General features: G+C 45.2%; 1 protein-coding gene across 49 annotated transcripts in view; it reads right to left on the bottom strand.

The window, feature by feature from the left end:
• Positions 1-20,699, bottom strand: part of CELF4 (CUGBP Elav-like family member 4) — a 681,334-nt gene that overhangs the window by 37,786 nt on the left and 622,849 nt on the right. For 48 of the 49 annotated variants that reach the window (XM_074165676.1, XM_074165699.1, XM_074165675.1 and 45 more), the window contains 2 exons: positions 9,668-9,815; positions 3,492-3,641 (listed from right to left, as the gene is read on the bottom strand). In XM_074165676.1, coding sequence (XP_074021777.1) covers positions 3,492-3,641; positions 9,668-9,815 — 298 coding nt within the window. The remainder of the gene's footprint in view (positions 1-3,491; positions 3,642-9,667; positions 9,816-20,699) is intronic. The other variant, XM_074165720.1, reaches the window with a different exon arrangement.

Genomic DNA, 20,699 nt, shown 5'->3' with positions numbered 1-20,699 from the left:
AGCAAGGCTTGAAAGGAGTATGCCTACAAGGAGCGGTTTTCTAGTGCTACTGCATGGATCCATAGCCGGGCCAGCGCCACAGAAAAAGTGAATTCCTGCAGGCACCAGGGCTGTGATCAGACCTGGTGAGTAGTGATGTTCGACCTACTCTTGCCTTTGCCCCAAAGCCATGGATGGTTCAGTAGCCTGACTCAGTTGGTACCTTGTGTTCCAGGCAAAGGGAATGCTATAAAAGAGCACAGGGGAAGACAGGAGACAAAAAGACAAAAAAAAAAAAAAAGAGTGGAACTAAAGAAACTACAAAGTAAATACAATTACATGATATGGACCTGTTTTTATAGTGCAAAGACTGTGGAGTTCTTGGGTCCTTTCAATGCAGCATCAAAAATATTATAGTTAGATACAGAGGTGGACATGTAGACAAACTGCACAATTAATGGGATTTATTTGGGTCTGAATGATGTGGATGTCATGCCTCTAGACAGATTTTGATTGTCCTGTTTTGCTATTTTCACTCAACAAAGACCATTCTGCTACAGGATATAATGGTGTGAACCTACATTTGAGTTTTTTGTGGAGTATGAAAGAGTATCTGAGAGCAAAATTCAGGCTTTAAACAATATATTGCAAGTCATAATCATAGCAAGACTACGGTTATGTACATAACACTGCAGCGCTCTTGGCCACTTTCAGAATGAGAAATATACTATAAAAGGAAGTTGTTTGGAAGATGCTGACTTTGGATGGGGACTGGCATGTTCTTTTCTTCTCTATAAAGTTAGTGCAATTGCATGCTCAGCTTTATTATTTTATTTCTATCCTTGCATTTAGAGACACAGACATGCAGAACCACAGGTCAGTGCCAGCAACAGATGCTACAGAGGAAAGTGTGAAAAATCCCATAATGAACAATGATGGAATAAGCTGCCCAGTGATGAAAATTTCTTTCTAACCCCAAGCAATTAGTGGCTGGCTTATTTCATAAAGCATGAAGGTTTGTGTCCTTTTTACATTTTTATCCAGTCTAATGTATCTGTGGATGTTCTCATTACCCATATAAATGTCTAATCCTTTTTTTTTTTTTTTTAATGCTGCTAAGCTCCAGGCCTCGATAAAACCTGTGGCAAGGAGTAAAGTTTTGGAGAGTGCGTAAATGCTCACAAGAAGGAAGCGAGTAAGATGGAGCAAACATATAGTATGTCCTACACCCAAACTGCTACAAAGGAACTTGCTTTCAGCGTTTCCTTGCCAGTGAGAACAGGCAGAAGTAAAATGAGAGGTGAGGGTTTGGCCTTCCGCCGTTCCCTTTACACCTCTGTTGTAACTTATGATGTCCCTAAGTTACTGGGAAGCTGAGCACCGAGAAAGGCCACTTTACAGCTGAAGACACATAGAGATAAATCGAAATTTCACTCAAAGCAGACTGTTTGGATGTCAGCTGTACCGGCAGAAAGGACCCCCTCTGCTGGCAGTGCGGTGGAGCAGGGATGACTGTCACCTTTCAGTGTGTTAGGCTGTTTGTGACTAGTGGTGACTACTGGTGACTACTAGTGTGTTGGGCTGTTTCAGTGTGTTAGGGACTTACTGTGAATTGCCGGCTGAGCAAGTCTCTCCAAAACTCAGAGAGAATCAGATTAAGACCATTGACTTATATAATCATGGATGAAACACCTAACTGAAAGCTTTCTTTAATTACGGGGGTATTTGGAGACAGTAACAAAAGCTCAAATCATTAAGATTAATCTAGAAACATCATCTGTTCTCTGATCTCTGCAGTAATGGCTCATGGAAGATTAGCTAAAAGGAACTAGATAGACCAGAAGAAAGATAGAGATAGAAATGGATGAATAAACAGAGAGATGATAGACTGGCAAACAGGTAGATGCTTAGATAGATGGGTAGTTGAACAGATGGCTATATCTATATAACCTTAAAGACATGGTGCTCTCTTGCTGCTGTGGCTGAGCTCACTGAGCACACTAAGGACTCCCTCCAACCTTCTGATGCCTCTGTAAGCCTCCATGAGCTCCCCATCCTCTAAGCTGCTACAAACATGTATATGCAACTTTTAGCACAGTAAGCCCCTTTATTTCAAGTCTGATTAAAGTTGAACTCCTGGCTAAATGTTTACAGGGTGCGGAAGCGGGAAATTAAAATTATTTTTTCAATACTCTTGCCATTTCTAGTCTTTCCTTTGCTACATTCACAGGGTTTTTTTCAGTGACATTGTCTGAGCAGTAACTATCTAAGGCTTCTACATTTCTACATTATGTGGTATTTTTTCTTGCAGCTTATAAAGCCCCCTGTGATGTTGAATCTTCTGAGTGTCCAGGACTAGCTGAAATTGAAAGAATTTTCTCAGAGGTTTTGTGGGCTTTTTGGCTGGGGCATCTGACTCAGTGTTTGATTTCCTAACACACCAGACCAATCTATGAGTGCCCCAGGGTAAAATACTCCTTTGCCAGCTGGTGGCGGGGATCAATTAGTAACATTTACTTAAATTTTTATTGTTATGGTTGTTATTTTTAGTATGCATACAGCAATGGTAAGGAATGTCTTTCTAGCAGAAGTACAGCTTGGAGGAGAGGGCTATCTCAAAAACAGAGGATGCTGAAAAACTGTAGGTGCACATTAAGGACTTGTAAGCTCCTGAGTTCTTGGTGAAAACAGCCTGAGAGTGTCCATATGTTTGTAAGTACAGGTATAGAGGTAGGTATGTATCCTTTAACTTCCCTCATTCGTGCCTGACTGCTAGGGCTTGCAAAATCACACCTTCAGTACTGGCATCTTTTGAGTTAGTCACAGCCTGTGAACCCCAGCAGCAGTTCTCTGGTGGTGTGCCACAAAAGGGTGAATCTGAGCCTGTTCTGTGGCTGTATTAAAGGAGCTTCAGTCTCCAGGCCTGGTAAGACAACAGGATTTGGATGCAGTGTGTGTTTTGGAGACCAGCACCTATTACCTGTGTACATAGTCTGAGACATGGAGCAGTGTGGGTCAGTAGCCATGTGTACCCTCTGGGCTTGTCCTCACAGACCCATCCAGCTGCAAGGGAGTCCCAACAGGAGATAGCAATGGTGGGTGCTAGGAGATGCAAACAGGCTTAGCACAGCTCACTCAAGGCTAGCCAGGAGCAAGACCCTTGGGAGTACTGCTAGGAGATCTGCCAGCATGAACTGGCCAGGCCTCTGCTAAAGCAAAACGTGCCGGGTGTCCTGATTGTATTCACCAGGGAAGTTGTCCAGCAGATGAGCATTCAATTATTACGCACAAAAATTTTTCATCTCCAACATGCCCTTGATGTCTTTCACCCAGATTTAAGTGTACAACATCTGTAGCCGGATAAGACCTAAGTGCACCAATGCTAGAGAGAGCCTCGATGGTGTGAGATATAATCTTTCTGAGGTGGCTCATGCTCAACAAAGCCTGTGTACGTGGACAATCCCCCTCAGACTGAAGGAGCAGGTTGTGGGCACAGCATTGGTCTGGCTTACCTGGGTAAGGGTGGATGCCATTAGCAAACACGGCTTCTGCGGCGGGCTGCCCATTAGCCTGCGGCGGGAGGCCAGTGAAACCATTCACCCCAATTGGAGATGGGATGCTAGGCACAGCTGGTGCAGTTATGCCAGGAGGCGTGCTTCCACCTGCAGGTGGGGAGGTCACAAAATCAGAGCTGGAGAGTACTGGAAGCAACAAATACACAGAGAAAATGAGTGGCACAACATCTGTGACCCCCCCACAGAAGCCTTCTGATAATCCAAGACATGAAAAACCTCCCAAGATGTCATGCAAAGAAAGGGACTGCCTGCCATTGTTCCTCTATTTGCAAAGCGTTAAAGAAAGGCTTGCAAAACTTCCTTCAACAGAATTAAGCTTTTGCTTGGTGATCATGGTCTCATTGCTAACACCAAGCGATAGGAGAATATAGAAATATCACCCTTCCCGCTCAGCCTTTTCCCTGGAGTATTACCTGTTTAACTTGCTAAATAAGCAGCCTCTTCTTTCCTAGATATCATTTAGCACCAGAAGCAGATTCTCAGTCCCACCTTTCTACATCTGTTCCTCTCAGTTTCTCTTTGGGTATGTCAGCTTTGTGGGCGTACCAATTTCCAGGACTACTCTGTCTACACTCTCTCACAAATACACATTTCATGTTCAACTCATCCTGAACTTTCTTAGCACCAAAGAACCTTAAAAGGTTTGGCAAGCTGATCTGTAGCCTAAAGACAGCTGGTGATATGGGTTTTTTTGCTGTCACTGATTGGCCCAAACTTGACTATGAAGAGTTTTAGCAGAGATCTTCCACTCAATGGGGGCAAAATTTGGGCTATATTTGTCTCTTTCATAGGATCGTACTCCTCTTCTTCTTCCCAGATGCTTCCTGTTAATGCTGTTAGTTCAGAAGAACAATTTAGTCTTTATGGTTTGGGTGGGATCCCGTCACCCACTGGTAGAGAATTCTTACATTTCTGAAGAGAGAATTAAATCCCCTTGCTGCCTCATTGTCTTCTCCTATGTATGTTTAAAATGACTGGGCAGTCTGTTTCTTGCAACATATTCAGGATGTTTTGGAGGGCCAAAAAAGAGTTTTCAGTAAGTATGAAATTTTATTTTTCTCTTGCCAACTGTGGGTGGGAAGTTAAACTATCTTATTTTCAGGAATAACTTTCTGAGTCAGGTTATACTACTGATTGAAAGCACCATTTTTGTAGTAACCTCTTTTTTAAACCAATTGCAGAAATTTTCTTTACCATAGCAACATTCCATGATGGTTTAGTCCAATAACACACTTTAACGACTGCTTAAAATCTGTGTTGGTGCTTTAAGAAAGCCAATACAAATGCATGAGATGTTTTAATATGTTCTGATTTGAGCAGCCCCAAAAGCAGGCAATATTTCAGCTCTTTTCTTATACCCTGAGCAGAGAAGCTGCTGCTTTCCCTTTGCTTATTTAAATGGTGTTGGCCTTTAAAAATGCCCTCTGTGGAGGTACAGGGAGCCAATGGTGGCAACTTAAGTCCAAAGGCAATGCTCTTAGCATATGCCATCAGCTTGCAAATCACAAAGGCTAGTTAAAATCTTAGTTGCTTTTCTGGATCTCTCCTTTATTTGCATAGACAATGTAAGTAATTTTTTCTAAAATTGCAGCAAGGGATTTGCACTTGCTATTTTGTGCATGTCTAAGGAGTTTAGGCATATTCATTGCAATTCTTTAATTTTCTTCTTATAAAGAACCCCCCTGGAGAGGTCAGATCTGTAGCTGGAGTAAAACTGGCATAATGCCACCACAGAGAACAAATGGCAGTGATGCATGCCAGTTGTGAGTTTCATCCCTGGTTTGAGATCTCTTGCTGAAGCTACACCAGTTGCAGATTTACAACATGGAGGGGGAGAGAAGAGAAGGAAGGAATCCTAAATGAAATTTCACTTCTAGCCCTCCTGTGCAATCAACAGAGGGGCAGACCCACTGCAGACTCACTTTTCACCCTGATTATACAAATGATAGGACAAATGCAAAACTTGAACCAAACTTTCAGAGATGTCAATTTAATTGCCTTGCAATTACAGACGGTTGTGTGAGATAAACCGGACTGCTGATGGGGAACCGTCAAAATGCCAGCAGACAGCATAAAGCTTTTATGATCTGAATTACTCACTGGGACTACCTACTGCTCACCATTGACTGCAGGCAAGCCAGGTGACTAGTTTAAACTATATGTCTAACTTTTGTACTGCTGAAGCCAGGTCAGATGGATCCTGTCTCTATTCTGTTAGATTTGCCTGGATCCACAACTCTTTAAGTACTCAGGTCCAATGGGAACTTGTGAGTCTGAATGAACTCGTGGCCGTGTCCCAAGGATCCCATTCCCCTATAGGTGGGATGCACAGAAAATCGGCTGGATTAGGAGGCCTGAAGATACCAGCACAGAAGCACTGCACTCAGCCAATACCTCCAAAGCCTCTAGGACTTCTGGGTTACCAGTATCCTTTTTCTAGCACAATTTTTCTTTTGCTTAGGAAAGATCAAAACATTTCTTTTTTTTTTTTTTTTTTTTTTTCAATGTTCCAAACACTTTTTCTAATGCCTGTTTTTCAGCGGACTTTGAAATGTTTCATTTTCATTCCAAGTCAGAACAAAGATATACTTCAATGACTGGAAATCCTGCTATGAAGCAGAATGATCATTTTCCATTTGGCTTTCTGAATGCTAACAAAAGCCAGCAGGAGAATTCATGTTAGGCTTCAGATATCTCCTGGCTACTCAGAAATCGCTGCTAGTGTTGTAGGCTTGCTTGCTCAGACGTTATGTGAAACATTTTCTATGTGCCTTATCACAAGCTTTGTGAATGTTGTAGTAATACAAGGAATCATTTCAAAGTCTAAACATTTCACCCAAGGAATAATTGTCAATGGACATTTCCACAACCCATTACAGAGGTTTTTCACGAAGGAGGCTACCCATTCAAGGTAAATCTGCAATAATGCCAAAGTGCACAAGCTTCATGATTGAAAATATGTCATAAGGAGAGTGCAAAATCTGCCACCGTGAAAGAGATCAAGGGATCATCTAAACCAGCATCTTGTTTTCAATAATGACCAGTCACGGGTGCTCTGGAAAGTATGCAAAAAACATGAGGCTTCCTCTCCTGTATTCTGACAATAAGAGTTTAACAGTCCCCCAAAAGGCACCAGGCACATCAGAAGAGGAGCACAGCTTACACCGAAGAAGGGTTGGGATATTTTTCATGTGCTGGATATCATGGCAGACACAGAATTTGGCTGTTGTACTGCTATTTGCACACCTATGTCACAGAACTCACTCATTCTCAAGACTTATTTATATGCAAAAGAGCTTGTGCTCTTTTGCGGTGAGGCCATCACAAACCACCGCCTGGATTCAGCTTTCCAGGCCCTGAGAGCATTTGAATTCCAGGCAGTCTTTGTTTGACTCTCTCTGCTCCCACCAACACAAAACAAATCTAGCTAATGCAAATATGATAATCTTTCCAGCAGCAGGTTTAAAGGGTGCACATACAATTAAGCCACTTTTCTATTTGGATTTGCAGTAGCTCCATCGACTTGTTGTTTATACATTTATCATTGTGTAAACATATATTTCAAAAAGTGTAGTATAAGATTTTTGAGTCAAGCGCTTTTCCTTGGCTCTCCATAAGTTCATGTGGAATGAGATGGGTCTTTCTCTCCTTTTTTTTTTTCTCCTTCATATTCTAATGCAAGCAAAGGAAAAGATATGTATCTGATCAGTAGCAGCTGACATTTTACCTAGCTACAGACTGCAAAGAGATGCTAAATGGAGCATGGATGGGGAGGTTTTCTTTGGCAGGCGGGTTAGCAGAGCTCAGTTCATTAGGAAGAGACCCCAAACCTGCACTGCTGCAGTGGCTGGTCTCCCTGCCATCCATTTCTGAGCCAGGAGGCATCTTTCCTGGCTGCTTCATCAGACAGCCCTTTTCTGCTCCAGATTTCTCCATGTTCAGCTATGTAGCTGCCCCTTTCCTCTCTTACTGCTCTTCTTTGCAGGAGTCCCAGGCCCTGCTCTGCCCAGAGCTATCTGCACCACAGCTGGCTCCGGCATAGGTCGCTCCTCCCATGTCTCACCCCAAACCTTTGTCAAGCCAGTCCCCTCCAGGCCAGCTTGACGCTTCCAGGTTCACACAAGGGCACTGGTGTGCCATGTGTTTCTGAAAACAGTCCTATCCCCAGTGCCTCTCATAGGAAAAACCTGCATCGCCCTAGGGACACTTTTAACCCAATCTCTCCCTTAGAAATGGTCCTCCAAAGGTGTACCTTTGAGTGCTCTGCTTCCCTACCAGACTCAGTGGTACATTGCAAAGCTGTCAAAATTCTCACTTCTTTCCTCCCGTGGTTTGGCCCCACTTTCCCTGCTGCCCTACTTCCCTGATGATAGGCCACATGCTGCTACATGACTACCAGCCCTGTCAGTTCCTTGGCCTGTTCCTGCTCAAACGGTTTCCTTCTGCTTCAAGCCCCAGGAAAGCCAGTGCTGTTTCCTCCTTATCTTAATTCTCTGTCCACTGGATCATACACTGCAGCTCCTAGCATGGGCTTCTTGTGACACCTTACAGCCTGGCCAGATCCTGGCAGCCCTTCACTGACTACCTGTCTCTCTTCCAGAAACCCTCTCACCAAACAAATGCATTCCAGGTATTTCTTGAGTACCTTCTGTCCTGTTTCACAGTAGGGAAAAGGCTTATGTGTCCCAAAGACATAGCTCATCTTGTTAATGATATTGAAGCTCACCACAAACCTTATTATGTTCGTCTTTGGACCAGCCTGACTGTGACAGAACCAGCACTGACCCCTGGAACATCCACACGCACCACAAATAAGCCAGTGTAGGTCACTGGGGGATGAGGATTGCATGGAATGGAAAATAGGGAAACTCTGAGCACGCACGTGTAAATGTGGGTACAGACATGTGGGAGAGAATGCCATGAGGAGCCTTGTGTTTGCCGAACCGCAGATGGAGGTGGCCAAAACAGCCAAGCAGACGGCTGCTAGCTCTCTGCACTGAGCTGAAAAAGGGCCTTTTATTCAGAAAGATCACCTCACAAAAAATGGCACATCGTTTCTGAACATGTCTGTGCCTCGTCTTCTGTTGGGACACAGCTGTTGACCCGGGTGTGGTGCTGCGTATGGACACCTTTCTGCACGTAGCTGTGCAGAACCCCCTTGGTCTCCACTGGGGCCGTTTGCTGCCCACGTTTCTCCATGGCACTGAACTGTTGTTGCTGTTTCCCCTTAATACACCTCAGAGTAAGTGAGCTAAACTCTGGCTTCAGCAGAGAAAACCTACCCACAGCCCCAGCCAAAGTAGTGGAAGCATTTTTAAAATCTTAAATTTTTAAAATAAAAGAGAATTGATTTACACTAGATAGAAGGAAGAAATTTTTTACAATGAGGGTGGTGAAACACTGGAACGGGTTGCCCAAGAGGGGTTGTAGATGGTCCATCCCTGGAAACATTCAAGGTCAGGTTTGTTGGGGCTCTAGGCAACTTGATCTAGTTGAAGATGTCCCTGCTCATTGCAGAGGGTTTGGACCAGATGACCTCTAAAGGTCCCTTCCAACCCAAACCATTCTATGATTCTATGTTTTGTGCCATTTGTGCTCAGAGCTAACGGAAAGTTGTGTGAAGGATAAGGCTGAGAGGGAAGGCTCAAGGTTGGAAGCCCTTTCCAGTGTCTTCCCTGCCAGTACCCTTCTTCCTCCCCAACAAGACCTTTGCATCCCAGCTCTGGTGGGTCTCAGCCCTCTTGCTCTCCTCATCCACTAGTGAGTGCCACTTGGCATGGGGCACAGCTAGCCCAACAGCCCACTGCTGGTGAGCCCTTGGACTTTGCCCTTAGAGCTATTTTATGATACAGAAGCTTACCCCCATCTGGCCCCAGCCCTGACAGAAGTGGTAACAGCCTTTCTCTGCCCCTTTGCCCCTTTCCCAGACCACAGAAAGATCTGATTGACTCTCCTCCTCACTCCTGGTGGCCTTCACCAGCAAGACCAACATTTCTGTAAACACCCACTGGGGCTGAACATGTCCACGAACATGTCCTGCCAGGTCTCCGCTGGGATGTGGCCAGATTTTCCTGCCCTTCGCGCTCTCCATGTCCCACCCCCCAGCCCCTTACCTGAGGTTGGTGTCATGGGGGCGGCCGCCAGGCCGTTCATGTTCAGAGCCGCCATCTGTTGCATCTGGGCCGCAGCAAAGGCTGCCATGGGGTTCAGGTAGCCACCCTGTGCCACGGAAGCCATGATCGCGGCTTGCTGCTGCATCAGCTGGAACAAAGAGAGCAGGGAAAAAATATCACGCAGTCACCAGCAGGGCAGCACACAGCACCTGCACCAGGATGGGGACCTGGTGAGGGTGTGAGGCATCCCTCTGTCTGGAGATGTCAGCTCACCATGCCTGTGGTACCCCCCAGCCTTGGCCTTCCTCCTCCCTATCGGGGCTGGAGGCAAAGAGCATCTTTGCATCTTGAGGCCTTTATGGTCCCCACCCCCACAATGTGCTCCCCAGGGTGGAGGTCTCCCATGAACTGGACTCAGTCCTCTGACTACCTGGCCCTTTCCTGATGTGAGAGGCAGAGAAAAGACTTTATAAGTTCCTGAGCAGAGAGGTTTCATGGCTTACGTTGGTTAGAGCAGAGCTCTGGGAAAGCACTGGTGGCTGCTGATGGGAGACCAATGTATGTGGAGCAGCGAGGAGGGCAATCGCCTCTCCAGAGCAGCAAGCTTAGCTAGTTCTCTGGGGATAACCTGATTTGTTTTAATCTGTCAATGACAAAAATATTTTTTTTTTATGCTGCTGGGAGGCCACTGGTGTGCACTGAGCAAAACCATGACCAAACCTTCTAAGCAGATTACAGCACCTATTTCTAGCACAACCAAGCAGAGACTCCCAGAAGAGCTATACAAGAGAAGGGACCTCCCCTCCCTTAGCAAGCTTAATACTGTGTAATGGGAAAACCCCCTCCCTGTGGTTTTGATCTGGGATGACTTCCTAAATTTCTTTTTTTCAAAAAGTGATCAAAATGCTCCTTCTTTTAGAGGACCTACAGAAGGCAGAAATGAGGATCCCAGGCTATTTTTTCAGGCATTTAGGTGTAAAAATTTTGGAGCAGAAGGGTGATGAATTGTTATGCATGCTGGAAATGCTTCTTACATTAAAACCAGTCTTTGCTATCATCAGACTTTGCTATTATTATTTTACACTCTCAAACTAGCACACAGTTGTTGCAGTTCATGTGTGTCGTATGGCTGCAGTGGGCTTGTAAAATGCTTCTGGTGTGAAGGAGCTGTACGAAGAGCCAGAAGAGGTATGTCTGAGTCTATGTCCAACCCCCCCACTAAAGACTGATGTTGAATGCTTAGAGAAAGTGTGGGGGAAAGAGGATGAGTGGAGAGTGAAATCTCACTCTTTTCCTTCTCTAGCCTCCAGTAATGCGTGACTTGATGATAATAGTGGAGAAGGAAACTGTTTTTCTATAGTGATTTTAGAAGTGACTCATGTCTTTGCTGTCTCCAGAACTGGAGTATCTCTGTTTTGCTGCTTTCTGTGATTTCACTCTCTCTCCCATCAGGAAATCACCCTCTGATGGTGTTGTTTAAGTACACAGAACATGCTTCTCAGCATTAAACAGACCTCAAAAGTCATGGCAAGGAGCAGGCTGTTCCCTACTGTTTGGTTTAATATAGAAATATTTGCTAGATTAGCTGTTCGTACATGTACACACCAATAGAAATCCTTGAAATTACTGCACTCGTTCAAATACTGAAACCTTCCTTGTCACCATCTGTAAAGAGACCAAAGGATGCTCTGCCCCTGACCTGCTGTGTAACCATGCACAAGTTGTGTAAACTTGCCTTGGTTTCTCCAGTGACAAAATGGGACCCACGATACCGGCCTCCCCACGCAGGAGTGCCTTCAGATCTACAGACGAAAAGTGCTGTGCTAGAGTTGAGTACTATTATTTTTTGTAGCCTAGTGCAGACTGGTGGCAAGGTGGTGGCTTTCCCTTTGATTGTTAATTACCCTTTTTTATTATACCCTGCATAAGACACTTTCACATTTTAATTAGTGATATCCTGTTCTTTGTAATTACTAATAGAGTGATTAGACAATCTTTTCTATTATAGGACAATGCTGATATTCCCTTTTAAGGAGTACATTTTTTTCTAGACATCATTTGAGTTTATTCTCCAGAGGAGGCACTACGCAGGTGATTTTAGTAAGTATGCCAATGAAGTGAATGAGGAAGGGGGAATCCATCCATCTTTGACATAGGATTGACTCCAGTGCTGAGTGTGCTGACCCATATCTCATTTTCTGTGCTGGGTATTTTCACCTGGGGACAGCTGAGTATATAACTGGCCATTTGCAAAAATGATGGCCAAGATCTGTGCCTATAGGAAATACCTAGCTTTGCTGATCAAAGTAGCATCTCTCTGAGATGGATGCAGTTGCAAGGGCTGGGGACAGTTCCAGTCTGGTCTTTTCTTACTTTTCTCTGTGTTTCTCCAAAGCTGACCAGAGCTGCATGAACAAATCCACCTCAAAACATGGAATGACATATGCCCAGTCGTGTGTGTGTCGTGGTCAGTCTGGCTGGCAGATAACAGCCTGGTATTTGTACCAGAGACCTTCTAGGGCAGGCAGGGAATTTCTTTTGGCATTCTCCTTTGTCACATTTGGTAAACTAGATACAGGTAGGGTTCCCTCTGAGCTGGTCAGCTATTGCGGTCTATGTGATAACAGGCAAAGGAGCCTAAACCAAGATTCATCTCTCCCTTCTGTACCCAAATGCCTCTGGCCAGATGAATCACAGCTTTTTTTCTTCCTGTTGACTGGATGTGGAGCCCCAGGTGGTCAGTTCAGCTGCATGTACCAACACAGTCAGATGAAATCATTCCCACTCCTTACTTGGCCCTTGGCACATATTTTTGGACCCTCTAAATGGTTCCCCACCATTTAAAAGAAAAGTTTTAATTCTTTTTTTTGTTTCTATTTCACCTGTGCCGCAAGAGCAACAGGGCTCTATGTCAAACGTGCTGCATTGCCAATGGTAGTACAAACAATTGTCCTGCTCCAAAGACAATCTCCATTTTGCACTCAACAGAGCTAGGCAATCACTTTTGGCATTATTTATGGCTTATGCAACTTTTTTTCTTGCTTATGGATGTCTCTAAGCTGTTCAGAGTTAACTCCATAATGACAGGTGCTCCTCCTGGTTTGCAAACCAGGTAACCTGAGGATGTGGCTTCCTGTGCATTCAGAGGGTTTATAAATTTGCACTTGGCTACATGCATACTCCTTTTGCAGTGTAATGTCATTCATACATTTCTGTCACAGATCTTCAGAAAGAAGAAGGTATTTTCTGTCTCCTTATGAGAAGAACAAAATTATCCTAATCTGCTGATTAGTGCTGAAGGTGCAGGGTCTGCAGCCCAAAGCCTGGTGGGTTTCAGTGAAACAGTTGCTTAAAACTGGCCATACTTCCAGAGAGACTGAATTTGGGGCTTGAGGAGCAAACAGGTTAAATTTAGCTTAGGGTTAAAAAGCTAATGCGGTAAAACTAAGGCCCTAACCTGTGATTTGGGAAACTAGATTCAGTTACTTCCGCTACAGCAGGCACCCCATTTCTGTTATGCTTAGTGCTCTGGGGGTACCCAAGATGTCTTGGAGACCTGGAAACGCCACTGGCATAGTGAAATGAGCTGGAGCCCTCTACCTCATGACCCAGAGGACGTACACCTCACTGCAGCCTTCAGAGCCAGCCCATGGGGTAAACCAGGGTCTCCTCCAGTGCTGGAAGGAGTGTAGGATCCCATACCTGAACACAGCCATATACGCCAGCTAACTGGCTTTGCTTCCTTTGCTACAGAGAGGACCTCAACCATATCTCAGCCACATCTGGTCATCACTGCCCTTGGCAACCCTCCTGCCACCCTTCTGCTGTCATGTTCCCCATTCGTGCCCTTCTGTCTCTGGTTGCAGCTGTTCAGGGGTAAGTATTAAACGAGAAGGGAAGGGGGGGTCCTTCCCAGCTGCTGATGGCCACAGCCTGGCCAAGTGCAGCGGCATCGCAGGGGTGGGAGGACGGAAACTTGGTCACCTTGAAAGAAGCTGACGGTATAGACCTACCTCCTTCCCCCAGGGTGGCTCCAGGGAAATTTACAAAAGAAGGGCAAGTCCTGTAAAAGTCACCAGTCTCCCTTACAAAATCTCTGGGGCATTCCAAGGGAGCTCAAATAAAAGTCACCCCACTCCTTCCCCAGCTCCCCCTGAAGACAAATGTCCCATCCACTCTCCTTTCACTTTGAAAGAGGCCCAGTGTATGGTCCCAGTTAATAAAGCTGTAGAAAGTGAGGCAGTGACCCCACCAGAGGCAAATCAATAGCAGCAGGGCCCCTGGGTATTGTGTACTTTAAAATATGCCATTTGAAATGCAGATTTTCCCTGCCTGGGTTGGGGCCACAGAGCACTAATCAGAAAGGCAGCAGCCTTATTATCTCAGACTGATCCAAGGGGACGGAGAGGAGCTTTTCCCTTCCTCAGCTGAAAGGATGTATTTCCTTTTGCTTCTCTTACTTACTTGCCATGATCTTTGCTTCAGCACTTAGAGCTTTTTCCCATCCAATTTTATAGATCTGTTCCCTCTTTCCTCCAACCTGGTTGTCCCTATTGCTCGAATATCTATCTTCCGAGGAGACCAGGAGGTGTTACCAAACTGGTTCATACCCATGGGCATCACCTCAAGAGTTATGACCCTGCAGTCCCCATCCCAGGGCTTAACAAATGACGAGGCCTCTTTTGGAGAGACACTGGTAAGGCCATCCAAAGTATGGGGAGGAGTGGTAGTGATGGCTGGTCAACAGAGAGAGACAGGAGGTTTCAACTCATACCTCCACTCACCCACCTTTTTTCTACCCCAAGTATAGCCAGCTCTGTCATCAGTGGATGAATAGACACCTCCACATCCTATGTGATGTGCATGGGAGATTAAAATAGAAAACCAGCAAAGGATGTGGTTTTGCAGCACAGCTGTGTCAATGCAAGGATTGCTGATGCACCTCTCCCTCTCCATGTCTCACCACTGCCTTTGCACCAGGACAGATGCACACCTGATGGTGCTGAGCACCAGCTCTGTAGCAATACCAGAAGACCGTTAACCACGCAGCACAAAATCACAATGCTTACTCCCACTTTTTCTCCCAAAAGTGGTTCCCTGTGTGGTCACTGTCAGTCTAGAGGCACGGGGTGAGGACATGTGGCCAGAGTTGGGGTTGGGAATAGGATGGCTGCCTCTGGCATCAACTGACTGTTAGACAGCAGGGTCACGCAACTGTACTCAACAGAAGGAAATATTATCCTTTTTTTACTGGGGGAACAGGTGCATGGAGAGATGAAGTGACTTACTCAAGGCCAAAACCTCCTGCTAGCAATAGCACAAGGATGCTACAGCCTGCCTTCCCTAGCCCCCCAAAGAAATACATGTGAAACTGAAGAAGGGGAAGAGATGAGGGAAGGATTATTTCTGACGTAGTCTTTTTGAAATAGCATGATCATTGCCCTTGCAGAAAGCTTACTCTGAACGATCTGATGACCTTCTCATTTTTTTTTTTTCAGTGTTATTTTCTATCCTTGTCTCTGCACCACATGACGTTTTGTTTGACTTTTCATATTCTTCATTCAGTAATAATAATAAAAGTACTAACAGCATCCCACGCTTCCCACCTCTAACGATCTATACAAACACTTAGCTAATTAATCCTCATGGTATCCCTGTGATAGAAAGAGGTAAGTAAAGTGATCAATCAAGCAGTAAGAGGACTCATATTTTGTAAAATCACAGAATTGACAAATTCACATCTGTTTTACATAACTGACCATTGGGAAATAAACTCAAAAATATCTCCCAAGCCTTCAAACAAACACAGGACATTCTGTAAAAAAATCAGAATTGTCCTTCAGACATTTTTTATTGTCCTCTTGGAAACAAAAATTTCTGTTATGAAAATTAAATTTATTTAAGATTTTTTTTAAAACTAAACAAATCTGCAACACCTGGATTCATGTGTTTTAGTGTCTTTTCAAAGTCTGATACACAATAGTTTGGATGTCTATTTTCCTGAGAACTGTGGAAAAAAACCCAAACTGAAAAAAAAAATACATATACAGAGCCCAAATCCAAGTGTTCATTATTTCTGAATTACCAGGGAGCTGATGATCAGAAATATGGTATTAGCCCTGCTAGAAAATATTATGGCTTCAAAATAGCTTCCTCCTCTGGAACAGATCAGAACAAGTGATTTGCATAACAGGTAGTATTTACCAAATATACTGTCCCATTTTTGTCATTTAAATATAATAACTATTATGTGCAGAATAGAGTCTATATTCAGTAAATTTTCCCTGATTTCATAGGGCTAGCTGAATTTTTTTATGTATCTTTCCAAAATAATTTCACAGTACGAATTGAATAAATATTGGAAGAACCAATTTTTCCCTTCAGCACTACCTCAGATCATTTAGCAAAAATATCCTTTCATCTCCACAGGAGCTGGGACAGGGCAGCAGAGGGGGGCACCTTGACTTCTATGGTCAGCGTGGCAGTCACTGCTGCCCTGACTTCCCAAGGTGACCACTTATGATGATGACTGAGCGCTACGCAGGGCTGGATGTTCCCATATTTGTTGCAGCTTTTGTCCGCAGTTCAGGAGCTGCAGCCATTTGTACTTTTTCAGAGTGAAGGGAGCTGGGATTTACTGATGGGAAAGGACTTGTTCTGGGCTGGAGAGCAAATGCTACCGTTGCCTATGTTGTCCCTGTCCCCATCTGTCTGTTTTTACTCACTAAATCTATGCCTGTCCCCTGCTGCAGGATGCAATCAGTCCCATGGCTGGAATTTGGCCAGGAGACCGTGGCTAACACTCCCACCCCATTTTTTATGCAAACTTGATTTATGACTTTGATCTTATTTTAAATAATTTAAAAATTAAATAATTTATACAGTATCTGTCACTTTCCAAGGCTCCTTCCTTTGTTCTTGCTTTGCTGTCTTGCATTTTCCCATCTCCCCAACCCTTTTTGGTCTGTGTACGTTTCCTTTTCTGCATGGTGGGGCAGCAGTGACATGAGACAGCCACTAACTATTTGCCACTTTCTTCATAGAAAGAAGACATGCAGGAGCTTTTACCGCTCTTGCTTATTTGGGCCAGGACCATACTACCACCATTCATGGTCTGGTTTGACTTTTACTGCTCGTGATTTTGGACTTGGCCACCCCATCCCTTACCAGGGACTAAGAAGGTGTGCTGTGCTGCTCTGAGGTAGTGTGTGCCTGCAGGCTCGCTCTCGACTGGCAGCAAATCAAAGGTGGTGCCACCTAGCATCAGCCTCCTTCTCTCCAGGCTGTACCTCAAGCTGTCCTTAACTCAGACTGCAGAAACGACTATCAATACCCAGCTGATGTAGATTCACAGGAACCCGACAACACAAAGGGCTGGTGCCCTACACATGAGTGAACTAAAATAAAAAATTGCCCCATGAAAGAGGAAGTTAAATGAGTATGGGAAGATATTGCTGACAAGGAAAAAACTAAAACAACCAAAAAAACCCTGAAACAAATTAGTATAGGGGCACTGGGAGCTTTAGGGAGCCATGAAACCTGACTTGCCTTGAGCTGCATACAAAAGAGGTGAGGTGGGTCCAATGTGACTTCCCGAGTCACTGAAACAGCACACAGAGCCAGTGCCAAGCTTTGTCTGGTCTGCTTGCTGGTGGCACATGAGAAGGGGAGGCAAAAACCACACACAGAGGAGAACCCACTTTGCTTCCTGATTTTTTTTTACCTCTGTATCTGAGGCCATATGGCTGCTGAACCCAAGGACTAGTTGCTTAGCCCAGAGAGGCTGTCGCTGCTACCAAGGTTAAAGTGGTTTAAGCTGAGGTTGAGCGGCTTGGCAGCAGCGGCAACAGGGAGTGAGCTGTGACATGGCCATTTGCTGAGCTGCAAAGGGGGTAACTTAAAAAGGAGCTGGGGCCCAACGCGGTCCTGGTGGCAACACTAACGACTACCACTCAAACACTGACGGGCTGAGACCCTCATCGCCTCTCCTCGGAGGTGCTGCTGGGTTTGCAAATCCACGGCTACCCATTAATCTCTCACACAGCTGCATTGTGTGGGCTTCCCCTGCACTGGCCACCTTGATGCATGGAGACCTTTCTGCAGGAGGTAATGCAGTCCCAGTGATGTGCATGCTGCCTCTTTTGGGAAGATTCAGCAAGAAACCACTGCCTAGGGGACTTAGCAACCTCCTCCATGGGGATGGACCATTAGAAACTACTGATTAACCGGCTCTCATGGGATTGCTTGGGAGCTCTTATATGGAGACATCAGTCAAGACTGCAGTGGGATAGCTGGGAGGAAAAGTTATGAGTACAAATCAGAGAGCTTACTGTCTCATGCTAGTCCTGGCCTTACTATTAAGCACTGAGGCAGTTCTTAAACTTGTGTTACCATCATACCCCTGCATCAAAACCCATGGAGAGAAAGCACCAGAGAGAGATGTGTCCCTGAGGGAGAAGGGAAAGTAAGTACGTCTAATCATCAGCTTTATTTGTACATGGGCAAATGAGACCAGGGGATCAAACACTTCACCCAAGGTCACAGGAGTTGCTGGTGGCAGTGGCATCAGCTGTCACTGCTGTCCTGCTCCGGCGTTTTCACTGCTTCACCTTCTGTCCTCTTGACTTGCCTTTAGCTCTTCAACTTCAGTTCGGGCTGAATAAAACTGCTCCCCCTTTCCCTCTCCCCTTATCGATCCCTCCATCTCCCGCTGGCATTTGCGAGGTGTCAATCACCCTGATATCTAAGACCCAGCACTCCAAGGTGGATTAATCGGGACCGAGGGAACATCACAGAGCCTCGGCGCTCCCTTCCTTCCCTTTTGTGTGAGACTGTGAGATGAAGCAGATAGCAAGAGACACAGATAGGGAGGCTGATTGAGAGACAGCATCTGAGCACGCTCTGAGTGTACAGGCGCCACATGGAAATGTGATCCCATCGTTTAGACAGCTCTGAAGTCCCCAGGGTAATTGGTGTCACCAGCTTGTCATATCCAATGGGTCAAGATCTAAAACTTATTCTTTCTCCCTTATTAGCATATTTATCAGGGAAAAAAAAAAAAAAAAAGAGGATGGGTCCAATTCTGCTTTCACAGAAATCAATAGGAAAATATTTATTAGTTTTAAGTGGAGCAGGAGCAGACCCAGGAATTGTTCTCACTCCTTCTTCAGAGATAGTTCCTCACTCAAGCCCTTACCCTCACAGCATCCTGTATTATCTGGTGAGAAATAGATGGAGGGAACTTTTGTGATGTAAAGGTGCAGACCTCATCCTCTTTTGTATCAGTATAAACCTGAGATAACTCTATGGCAATTAGAATTAGTCTAGATTAAAAATGATGCAAGAAGAGTTTTCAGTCCAGGGAATCAGGAGAGTGGTGTCTTTACCACCTGTCCAGCTGCCTGATCAATGCCTGTAGCATAACTCTGGAACTGCATCTCCTGCCTGACAACCTCTGCAGATGTTTGCCCCCAGCTGCCCATGGGTTGCCTCCTGTTAATCCCTCTGGTACATGGGTCACAGATGCTGCATCCCCCTGCCGGGTTGCTGGCCACGGGCCTCGGCTCAGCTGTGATCTACTGTCTCTTTTCCCCTTCCTGCAGCCTTCCTCAGCCGGGAGGACAGTTAAACACAGCCAGGCTGGGGAGGGGACAGTGCTTCTGTTGTGTGAGGAGGGGATTAGGGGACAAAGGAAGCGGCAAAGACTCTCTTTGATCAGGAATAAAAATGAATAGGGAAAAATCAAAGGAAAAATGAAATTTTTCTAGTGGGAAGGGAATAAAAAAAGTTCAGAATAGCAGCAGGGGGTACATACTGACTTTACGTGGACCATGCAAGGGGCAGTCTGGGTTGTACCAAGTGTCCAGTGAGGCACGTGACACTCAGTGGACGACAGAAATTTCTATGCTCTCACATTAGAAAAAAATAATCATGTGGATGTGACGGGAAGTCCATGGTGCCAACGTAGAAGAGGGAAATTGTCAGGGAAGAAAGCAGAGCCTTGTGGTTGGTGTGCTGGAGGGAGTATGGGTACACTGGAATGTGATTCCTGAGCTGGCCCTGTACTACCTAATGCAAGTCGTTTGGTCTCTCTCATTCAGAAGATGTAACGCTGGAAAATGGAATGAACAGTACTTCCTTCCTGCACACAAATCCAGGACAGAGTACAAGAGGGCCACATTTTACCACCAAATGGGTGAAGTACCTAGATGCACCATTGCCACCTGCAAATGCTCCTGTTTCTTCTGCTCCAGAGAAGGCAGCCGAAGTCACCTGGCAATATTGTGTCTGCCTGCTGCAGTGATCACCTCTACCTTCCTCTGACATATCTGGCAGAGACCGAGTTACCTAAACTTGATCTTGTCTTGCAGGTCCTTGTTAATTGTAGCCTAAGGAAAGGTACTTATGCCAGAGGCATCCATTTCAGGGCTTTGTAAGGAGCCCAGCTCCATGCACAGTCACTTTTTCTCAGGGACCCAGGGTCCAAGTTAGATATGTAAGTAGGATAACAGAAGTTAGACAGTGCAACACTGCTTTAAATACCAGATGTGTTTTCCCAGTGTACTTAAATCATACTGTTTTGAGGAGCCACAACAGCGTGTCTGCATATGTCTGCTCATCTGTTTTAGTATTATTGAGCATACTTTCATGAACCTGAAAGCATTTCTGTCAAAAGCTGCCATTTTACCCAGTGACCACTCCAAAGACACCCCCAATGATCCATGGAACAGCAGGGGCCTGGCCAAATGGAGCAGAGGGCCATTTCCCCGCTTCATCCCAGTCTGTGTGGCCCCTAGCAGAGGAGGGCCAGAAAGGTATTTGTGCCCTCAGAAACCTTTTATAGCACCAGATGGTGCTGACATGGAACAGAGAACTAACATGAGCTGAATTTAAGGCCTATTTTACCCAAAACTCTAATGCTAGCTGTGTTTGGATTTGACAGCAATAGCTTAGACCCCATAGGAAATGTCTTGCATGGATACCCACATGACCATAGTTTGGTTACTGCTAGAAACAGGTATTGTACCTCTGA

The sequence above is a fragment of the Numenius arquata genome, chromosome Z, assembly GCF_964106895.1.
Source record: "Numenius arquata chromosome Z, bNumArq3.hap1.1, whole genome shotgun sequence".
NCBI lineage: Eukaryota > Metazoa > Chordata > Aves > Charadriiformes > Scolopacidae > Numenius > Numenius arquata.
Note: the sequence above shows the minus strand (reverse complement) of the source record. Positions and strands in the feature narration are given on the sequence as shown.